General features: G+C 39.8%; 2 protein-coding genes and 1 long non-coding RNA gene across 3 annotated transcripts; 1 reads left to right on the top strand and 2 right to left on the bottom strand.

Annotated features, from left to right (window-relative positions):
- Positions 1-777: 777 nt before the first annotated feature.
- med10 (mediator complex subunit 10) lies at positions 778-2,936 on the bottom strand. The gene is made up of 4 exons (XM_004074430.4): positions 2,661-2,936; positions 2,500-2,583; positions 1,489-1,591; positions 778-1,403 (listed from the first exon to the last, which is right to left on the bottom strand). The coding sequence occupies exons 1-4, from the start codon at positions 2,780-2,782 to the stop codon at positions 1,308-1,310; spliced, it is 405 nt and encodes a 134-aa protein (XP_004074478.1). The 5' UTR covers positions 2,783-2,936; the 3' UTR covers positions 778-1,307.
- A 105-nt stretch (positions 2,937-3,041) lies between these two features.
- On the top strand, positions 3,042-8,271 carry LOC111948249. The gene is made up of 2 exons (XM_023960306.1): positions 3,042-3,902; positions 7,047-8,271. Exon 2 carries the CDS (start codon positions 7,273-7,275, stop codon positions 8,197-8,199), a length of 927 nt encoding a protein of 308 aa, XP_023816074.1. The 5' UTR covers positions 3,042-3,902; positions 7,047-7,272; the 3' UTR covers positions 8,200-8,271.
- Positions 8,272-12,187: 3,916 nt separating this feature from the next.
- LOC111948250 lies at positions 12,188-15,681 on the bottom strand. The gene is made up of 4 exons (XR_002874205.1): positions 15,337-15,681; positions 14,547-14,600; positions 14,174-14,331; positions 12,188-12,638 (listed from the first exon to the last, which is right to left on the bottom strand). It is a non-coding gene; the product is annotated as an uncharacterized LOC111948250 (long non-coding RNA).
- Between the last annotated feature and the right edge of the window lie 1,783 nt (positions 15,682-17,464).

Below are 17,464 nucleotides of genomic sequence, written 5' to 3' on the forward strand. Positions count from 1 at the left end.
TCCTAGTGAATGACCTGCAGAGAGCTGGGACCAAAGTGACAAAAGTACCATCAGTAACACACGACCTCCTTCCATTAGTTAAGGGCATTAGAGATGAAACATGGCTGGGTCTTTCAGCAGGACAACGATCCCAAACACACTGCCTGGGTACTGAAGGAGTGGCTTCGTAAGAAGAGAACTTGCACAGATGGTGGCTGACTAAATACTTTTTTTCCCCAACTATAAATTCTTAAAAAAAAAAAAAAAAAAAAAAATCAGACAACAGGATTTCCTGGAGTTTTTTTACATTTCGTTTCTCACAGTGTTTCTATGTTGGACATTACAGACCAAAGTCAGCGTTTTAAGTGGGACGACCTGCAGAATCAGTGGCTACTACATACTTATTTGTCCCATATATATAAATAGGCGCTGAATTAACAAAAGTTCAGACGGTTTTCACTTTTATTTTTTTCTCAACATGTGGACTGGCTTTTTCAAACTAAAAGCTGCTCCCTGTAGATTTACTGGAAAATATAAGATTTATAAGATACAATTTAATATACATATTTCACTGGAAAATATGAGCCTTATGAGGCTTTTAAGATGAATAAATGCTGAAGTGACGCACAGAAGCATTTTTCAAAGAAGAAATTAAAAAATAAGAAGCTGCATTAAAACTCAAATGAGGCCCCAGTTTTTCCCCAAGGATTAAGATCTTAAAAAGCTGATAATCAATTGAACATCAGTAATTCATGAGAATGATCACATACTTGTTTAGAGTAAATAAAACCATACAAGTTTCCTCAAAAGAGCATTTTATTAACAAAGAGTGCATAAAAATGTTTACAATGCAAGACTGGACTTTTTCCGATTACATCAAATGCTCAGGCACAAAATTACATACAAAAAACTGGGATTCAACTTTTAAAGTTGACAGAAACCTGAGATGTTGTAATGTGATGGTGTGCAGAATGTTTCACAACCACAGTATGTATGTAAATACACAGTATGAACATTTAACACAAAGGTTGACTCTTTTGCATGTTTGAGAGTTGGGAAAATGTTTATGTTCTGATCAAGTGTCCATGCATCAGCAATGACATGAAACATGAGTGTATTCTAAAGCCCCTGAGGACCTTACTGCAAAACAGCTTTTAATGTCAGTGGAATGTCCTGGTCAAGAAAAGATGAAGGAATTTAGAGCAGAGATGTGTCTCCTTCCTATCCCCATTAAACTGGATTCTCTAGACGTCTGTTTTCAGGCTGTGTGTAAACCCAAACAGGCTTTCATTTCACATGCTGAGAGTGGGGGGGGATCACAGCCATTTCTATGGGGGAGCATCTTCTCCATGTATGGCTTTATACTTGGCCATCTCCTCTGGAAACACTTTACTGAGCTCAGAGATTAAAAGGCTCTTGAATTTCTATAGTTGGAGAAAAACAGAATTTGCAGTCAGCCGTAGTGAATGAAATTAGAAATCTGGTTGTGTGTGTGTGTGTCTGTCTCACCATCATGGTGTCTATCTTCCCTTTGACCTGCTCGTTCCTGGCCAGCGCTCTCTCCAGACACTCTTTGGTGTACAGCTGAGGGTTCCTGCCTTGATCAATGTAACTGGAAAAACAAAGTGGGCACCGCAAAGGGTGTGACTGCGCATGCCGTTTGTGGACGTTCACCTCGCCGTTGAAGAACTTGGAAAATGTACAATGTTAATATATGCAGTGCTTTCTGGGATAGCTTATGCTTTGATTTCAAATCGGAACAAGGTACAGTGGACTTGACCAACATTTGAGAGCCAATGGCAGCTTTCTCATGACTTTGGATCAAATTCCCAGCTTTGTGAAAGGTACAAGATCAATAAGGTCCCCAAAACCAGCCCTAAACATTGAGGAAACTTGATGTAAAGCACTGCATGTGTCAAAGCAGACCCGAATCCCACACGTCTCATTGTGACGAACAATACTAATGAGCGTGGTAAGAGCGGTCACAGGTTCAAGTCCTCATCCAGTCATAAACTCCACTCGGCAGACGTAAAGCAGGTAATAACATTAAATGACGAAAATAATAATAATTGCTAAATCGCTTGTTCTGTGACAAATTGATGGTGTTTAGAGGACAGATATGGAAGATGTGGTATCAAAAAAGACAAAAAATCCTTCATATTTTACCTGCCATTACAAAGTTTTCCCTTTGTTTTCTATCTACACAACTAAGGCGATCAGCAAAATAGTAAAAACTTGCTTAATTTGAGCTATTTTATTTACTTTTGTGTTCAGAATTAGAAGCTCTATTTTTGTGGTCACCAACTTTTGTCTTTGGACCTTAAAAAATTGTGACTTGTGGTTTCTACGCAAAGATGGTCTGTCAGCTCATCATCTTCATCTTCATTCCAGAGTTCTGTCATCATTTTCATCCTCTGGAACGAAGATGATGAGTCATCCTGCAGCAAAAGCTTCCATTTCTTTATTCTATTTTTAAAGTGTGTTCAAAGACGGAGAAACGTCTCCAACAATAACACTCACTCAAAGACCTCCAGAGGAACGTTGATTTCATGGAGCTGCTGGCGGCACTTCTCGATGTCCTGGAGGCCAGAAATCATGAAGTTTCTGCGGGTTTGGGGTGGGGTGACATTCGTTTAGTGGAGCATTCAGCAGGAAGCGCAGGTCTCAATAAACAAACTCACAGTTTTTGGTTGAGAACAGCCTGACTGCTCGGCTGAAAGTCACTGACGATGATTCCCAGCTGTCGAATATTCTCAACAAATTTTTCTAGATGTTCCTCCAGGTTATCGAACTTCTCCGCCATTTTGACCAAAGCAGCATGAAAAATAAAAACAACAACACAAAGAACCAGATTTAGACGGACTTTCAGATAGAATTGACCACCGGAACAGCTGGCGGCTAACACTGCGACAGTTGGAGCACCGCGTCACTTTACGGCTACACGGTTGCTGGGCAACGTTGTGATACCGAGACAAGTGTCGTACTGCGACAGGAAGTGTCGTGCTCAGATGCTGAGTTTCTCTAAAGAGATTAGGGGAGGAGACATAACCCAAATAATCTCTGAAACGCAGTCCGGTTTTATTAAAGGTCGCTCAATTCATAATAACTTACGCCTTGTTCTGGATATCATTGACTATGACCATCTCATAGATACAGACGGTTTTATTCTATTTTTAGATTTTTACAAGGCCTTTGATGTGATTGAGCATAATTTCATGTTTCAAACTCTGCAATTATTTGGTTTTGGTAACAAATTTATTAATACAGTTAAAACTTTTTATTATGAAACCAGTAGTTCTGTTTGTTTACCTCAGGGGACGTCTCACAGATTTAACATTAGCAAAGGTATAAAACAAGGTTGTCCCATTTCACCCCTTCTTTTTATTGCAGCAGCAGAAATGCTGTCTTTGCTCATTAAACACACTGACTTTGGTAAACTGTCAGTTGCAAATGCTGAATTTTCAATAAGCCAACCAGCCGACGACACAAAAATTTTCCTGAATAATCTTCATGACATCCCAAGATTCCTAAAACTATTGACATCTTTTCAAAAGCTTCAGGCCTCAAATTGAACCTAAACAAATGTGAGATCTTACCCATTAAACCATGTACATTATTGAATGCTTATAATATTCCCATTAAATCCACAGTTAAATACCTCGGAATGCATATAACTAAAAACAAAACAGACTTGGAAAAACTGAATGTTTGGGACAAACTAGAGAAATGTTCGACTCTGCTAAATAACTGGGCACAGAGAGATCTTTCTATTTTTGGTAGAATTCTCCTCACCAAAATTGAAAGCATATCAAGTTTCATATATCCCACCTATTCTATAGGTGTCCCTAAACAAGCCATCAAATCTATTAATCAAGTCAATTTTAACTTCATATGGAAAAGGAAAACACACTATGTTAAACAAGGTCTTCTTTCTCTTTCGGCTTTTCCCATCAGGGGTCGCCACAGCGAATCATCCTTTTCCACCTCACTCTATCATGAACATCTTCTACCCTAACGTTAGCCAACTTCATGTCCTCTGTTAAGACATCCATATATCTCCTCTTTGGCCGTCCTCTTGCCCTCCGGCCAGGCAGCTCCATCTCCAACATCCTTCTACCAATATATCCACTATCCCTCCTCTGAACATGTCCAAACCATCTCAGTCTGGCTTCTCTGACTTTGTCGCTAACACAGGCAACATGAGCCGTCCCTCTGATGTACTCGTTCCTTATCCTGTCTAACCTGGTCACTCCTAAGGAGAACCTCAACATCTTCATCTCCGCTACCTCCATCTCAGCCTCTTGTCTCTGTCTCACTGCTACCGTCTCTAACCCATAGAGCAGAGCTGGTCTCACCACTGTCTTGTACACCTTTCCTTTGAGTCTTGCTGGCACTCTTCTGTCACACAACACTCCTGACACTTTCCTCCAACCGCTCCAACCTGCCTGCACTCGCCTCTTCACCTCTTTTCCACAATCCCCATCACACTGAACTGTTGACCCCAAGTACTTAAACTCCTGCACCTTCTTCACCTCAGTCCCCTGTAACCTAACGCTTCTACCTTGATCCCTGTCGTTCAGACACATGTATTCTGTCTTACTACGACTGACCTTCATACCTCTTCTTTCCAGAGCAAACCTCCACCTCTCTAGCTGTTCCTCCACCTGCTCTCTACTCTCACTGCAAATTACAATGTCATCCGCAAACATCATTGTCCAGGGAGATTCCTGTCTTACCTCGTCTGTCAGCCTGTCCATCAGCATAGCAAACAAAAAAGGACTCAAAGCTGATCCTTGGTGTAGTCCCACCTCCACCTTGAACTCCTCTGTCTGACCTACAGCACATCTCACCACCGTCATACTTCTCTCATACATGTCCTGAACTACTCTGACATACTTCTCTGCCACTCCAGACGACCTCATACAGTACCACAGCTCCTCCCTCGGCACCCTGTCATACGCCTTCTCTAAATCTACGAACACACAATGCAGCTCCTTCTGACCATCTCTGTACTTTTCCATCAACATTCTCAAAGCAAAAATGGCATCAGTGGTGCTCTTACGGGGCATGAAACCATACTGCTGCTCACAAATCTCCACCTTCTTCCTAAGCCTGGCTTCCACTACTCTTTCCCACAGCTTCATTGTGTGGCTCATCAACTTTATTCCTCTATAGTTGCTGCAGTTCTGCATGTCACCCTTGTTCTTAAAGATCGGGACCAGAACGCTTCTCCTCCATTCCTCAGGCATCTTCTCACTCTCTAAAATCCTATTGAACAACCTTGTTAGAAATTCCACTGCTGTCTCTCCTAAGCACTTCCATACCTCCACAGGTACGTCATCAGGACCAACGGCCTTTCCGCTCTTCATCCTTTTCAGAGCCTTCCTAACCTCATCCTTTCCAATCTCTGCTACTTCCTGCTCCACAACAACCACATCTTCCTCCCTTCTTTCCCTGTCATTTTCCTCGTTCATCAGCTCCTCAAAATACTCCTTCCATCTTTTCTGTACACTCTCTTGGGTTGTTAGCACCTTTCCATCTCTGTCCTTAATCGCCCTTATCTGTTGCACGTCCTTCCCATCTCTGTCTCTCTGTCTGGCTAGCCTGTACAAGTCCTTCTCTCCTTCCTTTGTGTCTAACCTGTCATAAAGCTCATCGTAAGCTTTCTGTTTGGCCTTTGCCACCTCTCTCTTCACTCTACGCTGCGCTTCCTTGTACTCCTGTCTACCTTCCTCAGTCCTTTCTACATCCCACTTCCTTTTAGCCAACCTCTTCCTCTGGACGCATTCCTGTACTTCCTCATTCCACCACCAAGTCTCTTTACCGTCTTTCCTCTTTCCAGATGACACACCTAGCACCTTCCTACCTGTTTCCCTGATAATCTCTGCTGTAGTTTCCCAGTCATCTGGAAGTTCATCCTGACCACCCAGGACCTGCCTCAACTTCTGCCTAAATTCCTCACAAGTTTCTTCATTCTGTAGCTTCCACCACTTGGTCTTCTTTTCTGTTTTCCCTATCTTCTTCTTCCTGACCTCCAGAGTCATCTTACACACCACCATGCGGTGCTGTCTGGCAACACTCTCTCTTACCACCACTTTGCAGTCATTAACCTCTCTCAAATGACCTCGTCTACATAGGATGTAGTCCACCTGAGTACTCCTACCTCCACTTCTGTATGTCACTCTATGTTCCTCTCTCTTCTGGAAGTAAGTGTTGACTACAGCCATTTCCATCCTCTTCGCAAAGTCCACCACCATCTGTCCCTCCAGATTCCTTTCCTTCACACCAAACCTGCCCATCACCTCCTCATCACCTCTGTTGCCCTCACCAACATGCCCATTAAAGTCTGCTCCAATAACAACTCTCTCTCCTCTGGGAAAACTCTCTATGATCTCATCCAACTCACTCCAGAATCTCTCCTTCACTTCTAACTCACAGCCAACCTGTGGCGCATACCCACTGACTACATTCACCATCACCCCTTCAATTTCTAACTTTAGGCTCATCATCCTGTCTGAGACTCTTTTCACCTCTAGAACACTGTTTACAAACTCCCCCTTCAGAATCACTCCTACCCCGTTTCTCTTCCTATCAACACCATGATAGAACAGTTTGTATCCTCCTCCAATACTACGTGCCTTGCTGCCCTTCCACCTTGTCTCCTGCACACACAGTACATCTACCTTCCTTCTCTCCATCATGTCTGCCAGCTCTCTGCCTTTCCCTGTCATTGTGCCAACGTTAAGAGTCCCTATTCTCAAACCTATGTTCCTGCCTTTTCCCTTCTCTCTCTGGCAACGGACCCTTCTGCCTCCCCTCTTTCTTCGACCAACAGTAGTCAAATTTCCACCGACACCCTGTAGGTTAACAGCATCGGTGGCGGTCGTTGTTAACCCGGGCCTCGACCGATCCGGTATGTCTAAACTATTGTGGATGATTCCCATGGTTATTTGGCAATTTTTACGCCGGATGCCCTTCCTGACGCAACCCTCTCTATTTATCCGGGCTTGGGACCGGCACAGAAGTTACTGGCTTGCAACCCCTGTGGCTAGATTATGTTAAACAAGGTACGCTGACTAAAAAAAATACGAAGATGGAGGCCTACAAGCCATAGACTTTAACAGCCTTAATGGCACCTTAAAAATAAACTGGTTAAACTAATTTATTAAAAATCAAAATAGTATTTGGTTCATTGTTCCTAATAAAATATTTTCCAGCCTAGGAGGGATCCAATTTTTACTCAGTTGTGATTTTGACATTAAGAAACTCTCATCTTTTCATCAGCAAGTTCTCATGTATTGGAAACTATTTTCTAAACACAATTACAGTCTACACAACACTCCTCTGTGGAACTGCAGATACATCACTATCAGAAACAAATCCATCTTTGTTCCAACATGGTTTGAAAATGGAATTTGGTCATTAATGCATCTTCTTAATGACGATGCCACTCTCATGTCTTTTGACGATTTCACAGCTAAATATGGTTCACTAACGAATAGAAAAGAATTTGAAAAAATTATTGAGGCCATTAATCAAAATGTTGTGAGCTCAGTTTCTGATCTCTTTCATAATGACATTTACAGACATCCTACTATCCCCAAGCTTCTGATTAATGGACTCAATATAGCAACTGCCAAACTCCCAAACCATGAAATCAGAGAATATTTGAATGAAACGTCCTTTCCCTACATCTCAAATCCAAATTATATAACCCAATATTTTAATATTTCAGAAAAGAAACAAATACGAACTAAATATTTTAAACTCCCCATTCCTCCTAAAGCCAAGGAAGTCCACTTTAAAACCTTTTCAGGTATTTACCCTTCCAAGGAATTATTAAGAAAACGGTTTGGAATTCCTGAAAATTGTTGTTCTTTTTGTCATGTGGAGATTGAAACAACTGTGCATCTTTTCTTTGAATGTTTTTATTCTGATTTCTTTTGGAATAGTTTACATTATTGGCTTTTCCCCAAGATTCCACTTTTAGCAGAATTTTCTATTAAGGACATCATTTTTGGGTTTATTTTAGAAAACAGAAACACAGAACTTATTCTGAATGTTGTAATTATTTTGGGTAAATTCTATATACATAAATGTCGTTTCCTTAAAATCAAACCATATTTTTCTACGTTTCACAGAGAACTCTGCTCTTTTTTTTCCATCTGTAAACTTCATGGAAAACAAACTTGCTATGGAACTTCAAAGTATCATATGTAAATTGCAGCTTTTTGATAGCCCCCTAAGCTAAGAATCATTGAAATGTCTATGTAAACCCCCTTTTTTATTTTTTTTTTATTTTTATTTTTTTTTATTTTTTTATTTTTATTTTAATGTCTTGTATTTAATTTTCTTTCTGTATTATTGATTAAAATTGTACTTTATTTTATCTTGCATTTGTTGTTTGTACATGTCCAGTACTTTTTTTTTTTCCATGTTTCAATACTTTGCATAATTGTATACAATTGTCTCAAACTGTTCACCTCAATTGTCTTTTTCAATAATAATAAAAAAAAAAAAAAAAAATAAAAAAATAAATATAAAAGATTAGGGGAGGAAATTGAGCGACAAGATGATTAAATTACAAATTTAACAAATTTAATTTTAATTTTTTTATTTTTATTTTAATGTCTTGTATTTAATTTTCTTTCTGTATTATTGATTAAAATTGTACTTTATTTTATCTTGCATTTGTTGTTTGTACATGTCCAGTACTTTTTTCCATGTTTCAATACTTTGCATAATTGTATACAATTGTCTCAAACTGTTCACCTCAATTGTCTTTTTCAATAATAATAAAAAATAAATAAAAATAAATATAAAAGATTAGGGGAGGAAATTGAGCGACAAGATGATTAAATTACAAATTTAACAAGACAGACAGACAAAACGTTTTTGGAAGAAAAAAAAAAACTTTAAAAAATCAGGTTGACTGTCCTTTTTTGGTTACTCGGATCTCTCATTGACACATCTGATTTCTGTGATTCAAACACTTTATGTGTTTCATTACTTTGTTTTGGTGTTTGTTTTTCGGTATTTGGGAAAATTCTACTGAAAATCTGCTCAGACGTGAAAGCAGGTGACCATGTGATCCCTTGAACTGGATCCTTCTAGCACCGTTTGAAAGGTGAGCCACCCGGGAGTGGTTCCTAAATCAAGCGGACTTCTGCTTCCAGCATTCCGCCTCTTTGCTTTGCGTTAACGGGTCCTGTGTGGGTACCACAGGTCTTTTTTTTTTTAAACTTTATTGAAGATGTACATGATACAAAATCAAGTCAGTTTTTAAGTACACAGATAAAAAAAAGAGTGGCAAAATGTGCCAGGGGAACATAAAGAATAAAGGAGAAAAAAAGATTATAACAAGAGCAGTCAAAGCAGTAAGTTGCTATTCTGTACATTTAAAAAATTCCAGGGTGTTAAAGGTTCTTATAGCTTTGGGGTTGGAAGAATATTTTATTGTTCTGATATATTGGCTTAACTCAATCATAAAAAGTTTGAATAAGGCTTTTTTTTCTTCAGAAAATTTGCATTTATGAATAAGGAATTTGGCTAGTATTAATAAAAGGTTAATTAAATAGTATTCCCTTATTAGTGAATTATTAACTTTATAAAAACCAAATAATATATCATTGTATACCAAATCAATTTTTTAAAAATTTTATAAATTTTACATCAAACAAAAGAGGTAAAGTCTTTCCAAAAAGTTGCTGTTTGGGGGCATTTCCAGAATAGATGTATAATTGTTTCAGTGTCTAATTTACAGAAGGAGCAGTTTTTATCAATGACTATGTGGAGTGAGGATTTGGCTGCAGCATCTGTGAAGAAGTTTAAAGCAAACATCCCAGGGTTTATTTGAAATAAAATATTTGGAGGATAAAGTCCAAACTTTCTTCCATTTAATATCTGGGACAAATTTTCTCCAATAGTGGGTCACGTAGGGAACAACTGCAATATCTTTCTGAAACAGTGATCTTATTTTTTTATTTCTTGTAGACGTTCTCGTAGTAAAGCAGGTCTCGCCAATATCGGTTTCAAATAAAGAGACTGAACGTGAGGGTAAAGTACGGTGGCCCAGAAGGGTCACAACACAACACATTAACTTAACACACAACACATTAACTTTACACACAACACATTAACTTTACACACAACACATTAACTTAACACACAACACATTAACTCACAACACATTAACTCACAACACATTAACTCACAACACAACACATTAACTCACAACACAACACAATAACTCACAACACAACACAATAACTCACAACACAATAACTCACAACACAACACATTAACTCATGGCCCAGAAGGGTCACAACACAACACATTAACTTATCTCACAACACTTTAACTCACAACGGAAGTAAATCAGCAATGGAAGTGCTTTTATTCTGAAATTTCCACTAACAGAAAGTAACGTTACAGTGAGCTGTGGAAGGAGCATGTTTTTTCTACAAGAGAAGCTAGCAGCAGTGTTGCCAGATTCGGCGGTTTTGGTTCTAAATTTGCGGGTAAAAATGGCTTTGGCCGGTTTTGCATAATTTGGGCGATTTTAGGGTCAGTTCGGCCGGTTCTTTCCCTCATGAATATATAATAGCGGACTTCGTTAGACCGTGTGGCTGTTGAACTTCTATGTACTGAAGCTCAGTGAACGCACCAGGCAGAGACGCTTAACGGGCTCTGTCATCTAACCTGTTGTTGGGGGGATGCAACGCCCCGCCTCTCAGAAATTGTGTTCTTTAAAGCCTGACACTGCGGCTGCGTGTAGGAGGAGATACCAGCTAAAGTTATGGTCTGATCGCTACATGGATCGGTGTCTGTGTTTATCAATCCTTTTATTATTAGGCTGAACTATCTTTTATTTTGAAAAATCATTGGATCGGGTGCTAAATCAGTCCAGTAGGGGGAAAACTCAATGAAAGCTGTGTATTCTTCTTTCTCCTGATTTAATAAAAGGAGGACAGTATTGAATATTTCTTCAGCGGACCGGCCTTCTTTCATTCATTTTCTTAACCCGCTCCATCCCCGCTATATGCGGCTCTTTCTTCCGTGTGCTAGGCCGGAGCGCGCCGACTATCGTGTTAACCTATGATGACCGTATTTTGCGCTCTCTGTGTAGGATACACTGGAGGAGCGGGGGGAAACAACTCTCAGCTGCAGAGGATGTGAACAGGTAGAGAGGAAAAGCAGGTAGAGAGGCGGGGGAGGGGCTTTGGCTTCAAACTGTCAGAGAGATGGAAACACGGGCGACAGATTGAAACGCAGCTTTCACTGCAGGAGTTGAAGCAGAGACTTTCTCTGGGATGATCTTATGATCTCAAACATGGAAACATAGACTGAAAAAAATATAACAGTGGTTTAAATTAAAAAAATTGAAGTAATCTGTCACACCTAATATATTTGCATTGTATCAATGTAAATGAATAATTTAGCCTAACCTATTTTTTTTTATTTCGGTTAAACTGATTCTGTGAGGTGAAGAAAAGCATTTATTTTTAATTTCTCTAAATCAAAATAAATAAGTTCTGTTTTTTACTCAATGGAAATGTTCTACTTTATCTAACCTGAAAAATACGACTTGATTTAATCCATTTTTAATCTTTGAGCAATTTACTTTTTAAAGTTGTCTCAGATAAAAATGTCAGGTTCACAATCTAATTAACTGAATTAAGCTTTAGAATTATATATTGATGTACACAGACTCAGAACACATTTCTTCATGTAAACAATATTTATTGTTCCATGAACATATCCACATCCAAATTTACAAACATGACATCTTTAAGATGTATAAACATCAAAACTGTTTCCCAATACCAATACACTTAAGTGAGGGAAAAAAACATTAATTGACACTAACTTAAAGCTGGCTGTTCAGTCTGAAAACTTTTGGCGACACTTTTTCCCACCAAGCTCAATGAGGACTTTTTGAATGACTTCAAGAGTGTACTGCAGATTTTTGGGAAATTTTAGGTTGAGTGAGTATGTCAGTTCCAAGAACATGAGAAAGGCGGTTGAAATATAGGGCACTTCATTCAGAACCTGTTTTCCATCCATCACTATCTTGATGTCTGTTGGTGGACAGAGAAGATCCTCTCTCACAGTGAAAAAGATCGCCATGGTTTCAATCTGCGGAGCATCACTGTCCAGACCGTTCTGCAGACATAAAAAAAATTAACATATGACAACTGGCGCGTTGCTCTAAAAGGTATAACTTTGTTTTAGTTAAATAAATAAGCCTCAATGTGTATGCTCACTTTGCTTTATCAATGTTTCGGGATTAGATACATATGCCTGTGACCCCATAACATATTTTTGACTGTTAACGTTAAGCAAAAGTTGTATTCAAAGCAAAGAAAATTTAAAACAGAAATGTCAAATGCAAACTAAATGTTGTATTCATTTTTTTTGGCAAAGTTGTGCACAAAGTCTTAGTATTTGTGCACAACTTTATCTTTATGAATATGTTTCTTGTTGGCAGTGATCTTAACCCATACAGTGCCATGTTCCATTTCCTACATCATAAAAGAGTGTCATAGTTGAGAGGTGGATAACCTTACCTGGTGTTCTTTAATGAGGTGCTCAAAAGATTCACCCTAGTAGATCAGAGATTTTAGGATGGCTTCTCCTCTGATGGTAATGTCAACAATCTGAAAAGAAAGCTTGTCATTAGTTAAAAGTTCACTTAACCACACAACTACCGTAAATTCCGGACTACAAAGCGCACCCGATTACAAGCCGCACCCACCCATTTTCACGTGTTTAATTAGTTTTATACATACACAAGCCGCGTCAGAGTACAAGCCGCGCATGTGTTAGGCGATATTGTCATCCTGACAGATCACGGCCAGCATCCCAGAGTGAGTGTAGTTCATTAGCACATTGTGGGTGGTGCCAGCTTTGCCTCTGGGTCACGTATTTGAGTGTATCGACATCTGTCAAACAGCATGCACCTCTATTCTGTTCACAAGTTCCTCAGTTATGGTGTTTTTATTTCATTTTTTTTAACTTATTGACAATCTAGGTATCATACATAAAATTACAAACAGTAACCATATAATCAACATTACATCCCTCAGTTATGATGAGAAAATTTACATCCGCGATTCTACATTTCCCATGAGTCTTAGGGGCTAAAGGCGGGGCCAATGCCCGGCTCGCCATTCTGTTGTACGTGTTTAAGAATGAGCAAGTATCAGCAGTGCATGGAGGGGTGAACGGGTACAGCTCTCCTTCCGCTTGTGTCGCGGCAGCGTTATGGGAGTAACAGGGCTGGTTAAAAAACACACCGGTAAAATACAGCAGCGGCGACTGAAAAGCGCGCGCCTCAGCGTGATACGCGCGCCTCAGTGCGGCGCGTGCGTTAGAATTCAGAAGCCTCTGCGCTCCGCTCCCGCCCCGCGCGCTCCTTGTCTCCCCTTCCTATCTACTCCGACACCTCTGGCCAGGGCAGCTTCAAGGAGGAGCACTTCGTCCCCGTTGCGCCGGTGGATGGAGCAAATCGTTTCTGTGCAAAGCAATCGGACTTAATACTGTACGTTTAGTGTATGAGGGGCGGATGCGTTGTTACGTGTGGGAGCCTTCAGACTGCCATCGGCCCCGCAGCTCAATCAGCAGGAGAAGCTGTCTCCAGCTCACACGGAGGCTGTGAGTTTTTCAAAGCAAAATTCCGCTTTTACGGTTTCCTTAGAAACCGTAAATGGAGTGTAAATTCACTCCATGCGCTGTTCTCTCCGTCACGCAGCAAACCGGCTTTTCCAAACCCGTTGGTGACGGTGGACTTTTTTACGCTGCTTTTAACGATTGCTTTTAACTTGAAAGCTTCATCATATTGTAGCGGCGATCTGGTGCACGTTGGGTCTAATGGCACCAAAGGATTCTGGGATGCGGCCGGGCATGCGTGTTTCATTTTGTTGAACCATGACTGAAGTGTCTAAGACCTGAAGTCAAGTCCATGCTGTTTGGCCGCTTAGAGGTGTGTTGAATATAAATGCCTTGTGCTTGGTGTTAGATAAAGAATTCAAACTATTCACTGAGTTCGAAAGTACGTACATGGCGGCCGCTAATTAAATCCATAAATTAGCCGCGTCACTGAATAAGCCGCAGGGCTGTAAGCGCAGGAAAAAAGTAGCGGCTTGTAGTCCGGAAATTACGGTACTCTATGGACCACTCATGTCATACAGACCCTTCATCCAGAACTTCTAAGATGTTGGTGGTCTGCTCTTTCACACGCCCTCCATTGCTCCTGATGACCTCTAGAAGTTTGGTGGAGTGTTTGTCCAACAGTGCAAAAAACTTTGCCTCCAAAGTAATTGTTGTAACTCTCAAGAAGTCTGCATTTATCTGAAAATGAAATCAGAGAACATGGATGATGATGGTCCAGTTTGTAATGTTTTAGGAGTTCAGATCGTCTTGAATAAGTATGGGAACAGTCTTTACATTTCCACGTCGATGAGTAACTGCGGAAAACAAACAGGTGTTTAGGGTGTAGGGAGAGCAATGTTATGATTGGGCCTTCATCACAATTGCATAGGTTGTACAAAAAAAAAAAAACTTACCAAAAGTTAGTCAAAGGCTTCCAGACAGGATGCAGAGCAGAAACCGAAGAGTGTCTTTATGAAAAAATAAATAAAAATAGTCATTACAGATGATTACAGACAGTGAAAATCTCAATGATCATACACGATAATGACAGCCACACAGCTTGGAGTCATTCTCTCTAATTATTTTTATTTTTTGAATGTTGACAACAGGGAAAAACTGGGAAGTGTCACAGGCTCCTGCAGCCGCTTTTGACATTAAAAATGTGTCTGTGTTGAGTGTTAAGGATCATGCTGCCGTATCCCATAAACTCTTTTTTTTGTTGAATCATTATAAAAAATTTAATAGGTTTATTATTATTAACCTCCGACGACATACTCTGTCAAGTGACGTAATATTCACGCATGCGTGAACGGTCGGTTCGGGGAGAGCAGTTGTCCCTGTTAAATTCAATAAAATATCCGGTGTAACATAACGTAACACGGCGCATAGGTGTTTTCCTGTAGTAAATAACATTCGACAGCAAATACACCACAAACAGCGTTTGATAGCAGTGTTGCATCGATTTGTACTCCCTATTAAAGTAAATTCACCAGTCGCAAAAAATATACGGCATGAGAGCCTCACTGTTAGTGCTAAATGTTAGCTTAACTGCACTAGCTTAACTGCACAGCAGCTAAAGTTGAATTTGCAGCAGAAAGTGTAAAAGCTTAAAATTCTTGGGGAAAACTCAAACCAATGCAAGCTTCGAAAACTGCCGACTGTATTTAAATTAGTGCTTTTGTCTTATTAGAGGTAAGAACTTACCTTTAAGCTGCTGCTGTCGGTCTCCGGGCGGCGGTTAGTTCCTCTTTTCCAAACAAACTTACTGCTGCTGGGGGTAGTGGACCGACTAACGTCGTCTGAAAATTGTGTCCAGGCAGTGAAGGAAATCCTCGTTTAAATGTACAAGGAGAAAACGACTGAACTAATTAATATACAATGATTTTTGTTGATGTTGTTTTTCCTTACTTGTCGAGTTGTCGCTCTGAGAAGCAGTTCAGATTATGGCAGAAATACGGCCCGCCAAATTTGCATTTCATTTAGTGCGCATGCGCACATCAAACTCAACCTAATAATTGTGCTTTCACAAAACGAATAAATTTTACTTTGGTACCCTGTTATCATTCATATTAAAGTAAAGTAAAAAAAAACAAAGACACATTGCATAACTTGTAAAAATTGAGTTCAAGAGAGTAAATTAAAATTTTTATATTAATGCAATGAGTAGAAACGCATCAAACTGATGACAGCAATGGTTTACTTTTTTCAGTATGATTACCAAGTAGAACTCTCCAAAATACTAAACCCCATCTCTCCACATTCTTGGTGTCTAGTGTTGCGGAGTGGGTGTGTGTGTGTGTGTGTGTGTGTGTTGGGGACCGCACGCGCCTGTGTGAGAGGAGGGAGCGGAAGAAAGGAGAGTAGAGGAGCGCGTGTGCAGGACAGAGAGGGGTGTGACAGCGGAGGGAGAAGTGTGCGTTCATATTGTGTGTGTTTAGAGGAAGGAGAAACTTAATAAAGAGAAAGTTTCTGGCAACACTGCTGCTAGCTTCTCCTTTAGAAAAATCATGCTCCCTCCACAGCTCACTGTGACGTTACTTTCTGTTAGGTAGTTAGCCGCTCAAATTTCAGAATAAAAGCACTTCCATTGCTGCTTTACTTCCGTTGTGAGTTAAAGTGTTGTGAGATAAGTTAATGTGTTGTGTTGTGACCCTTCTGGGCCATGAGTTAATGTGTTGTGTTGTGAGTTAATGTGTTGTGAGTTATTGTGTTATGTTGTGAGTTAATGTGTTCTGTTGTGAGTTAATGTGTTGTGCGTTAAGTTAATGTGTTGTGTGTTAAGTTAATGTGTTGTGTGTAAAGTTAATGTGTTGTGTGTAGAGTTAATGTGTTGTGTTGTGACCCTTTTGGGCCACTGTAGTAAAGGGTGTACAAGACCTTTAAATAACATTATAATACCTTCAGGAATATCATCCATGACTATTGCTAATTCTTTGGGGGTAACTGGAATATTATAAGTGGTTAAAAAATGATTGTATGACATTAAACACCCTCCTGAGTTAAATAGTTGATTTACATAGAGTATATGATTTTGAAACCAGTAGGGGAAGAATAAAGATTTATTTTTGTATACAATATAAGGGTTATTCCAGATATGAAATTTGTGAGGAGAAAATGAATGTTTATAGATTTGGGACCAGGACAAAAGCATTTGTTTGTGAAAATTTGCTAATTTAATGGGCAACTTTTATAATAATAATAATAATAATAATGGATTGGATTTATCTGCGCTTTTCAAGACACCCAAAGCGCTTACATTGTGTCCATTATTCATTCACTCCTCATTCATACTTGGTGATGGTAAGCTACGGTTGTAGCCACAGCTGCCCTGGGGCAGACTGAAAGAGGCGTGGCTGCCATTTCGCGCCTACGGCCCCTCTGACCATCACCGGGATCATTCATACACATTCACACACCAGTGGAGCCACACTGGAGGCAAGGAGGGTGAAGTGTCTTGCCCAAGGACACAACGACATTTTGGCTGGTGGGAGCGGGGATCGAACCGCCAACCCTTCGATCATTGGACGACCCGCTCAACCACCTGAGCCACTGTCGCCTTTTGAATGTTATAGTTAGATTGGAGAAGAAAAGGGAGTCTACCGAGTTTAAAAAATAAATAGTTTTGAATAAAATTCCATAAGGAATCTGGGTTGCTAAGAAATTTCTTTGTCCAATTGATCCTAAAGGTGTAATTTGAGGTGGTGAAATCTAAGACATTAAGACCTCCTGAGTCTATTGTGTTCAAAAGCACTTTATCTTTAATTTAGTGAGTTTTATTTTTCCAAATAAATTTGTAGAGCATTTTATCAACAATGTCAACACATGTGGATGT

This window comes from Oryzias latipes, chromosome 11 (assembly GCF_002234675.1).
Source record: "Oryzias latipes chromosome 11, ASM223467v1".
In the NCBI taxonomy this organism is placed as follows: Eukaryota; Metazoa; Chordata; class Actinopteri; order Beloniformes; family Adrianichthyidae; genus Oryzias; species Oryzias latipes.

Coding starts and splice junctions, on each gene's coding strand:
- med10 (XM_004074430.4), bottom strand. CDS start 2,782: ATGGCGGAGAAGTTCGATAACCTGGAGGAACATCTAGAAAAATTTGTT. Junction 2,584..2,660: donor GCTGTTCTCAACCAAAAACT/GTGAGTTTGTTT, acceptor CCAAACCCGCAG/AAACTTCATGATTTCTGGCC. Junction 1,404..1,488: donor GGAAGATAGACACCATGATG/GTGAGACAGACA, acceptor CTCCAACTATAG/AAATTCAAGAGCCTTTTAAT.
- LOC111948249 (XM_023960306.1), top strand. CDS start 7,273: ATGTATTGGAAACTATTTTCTAAACACAATTACAGTCTACACAACACT.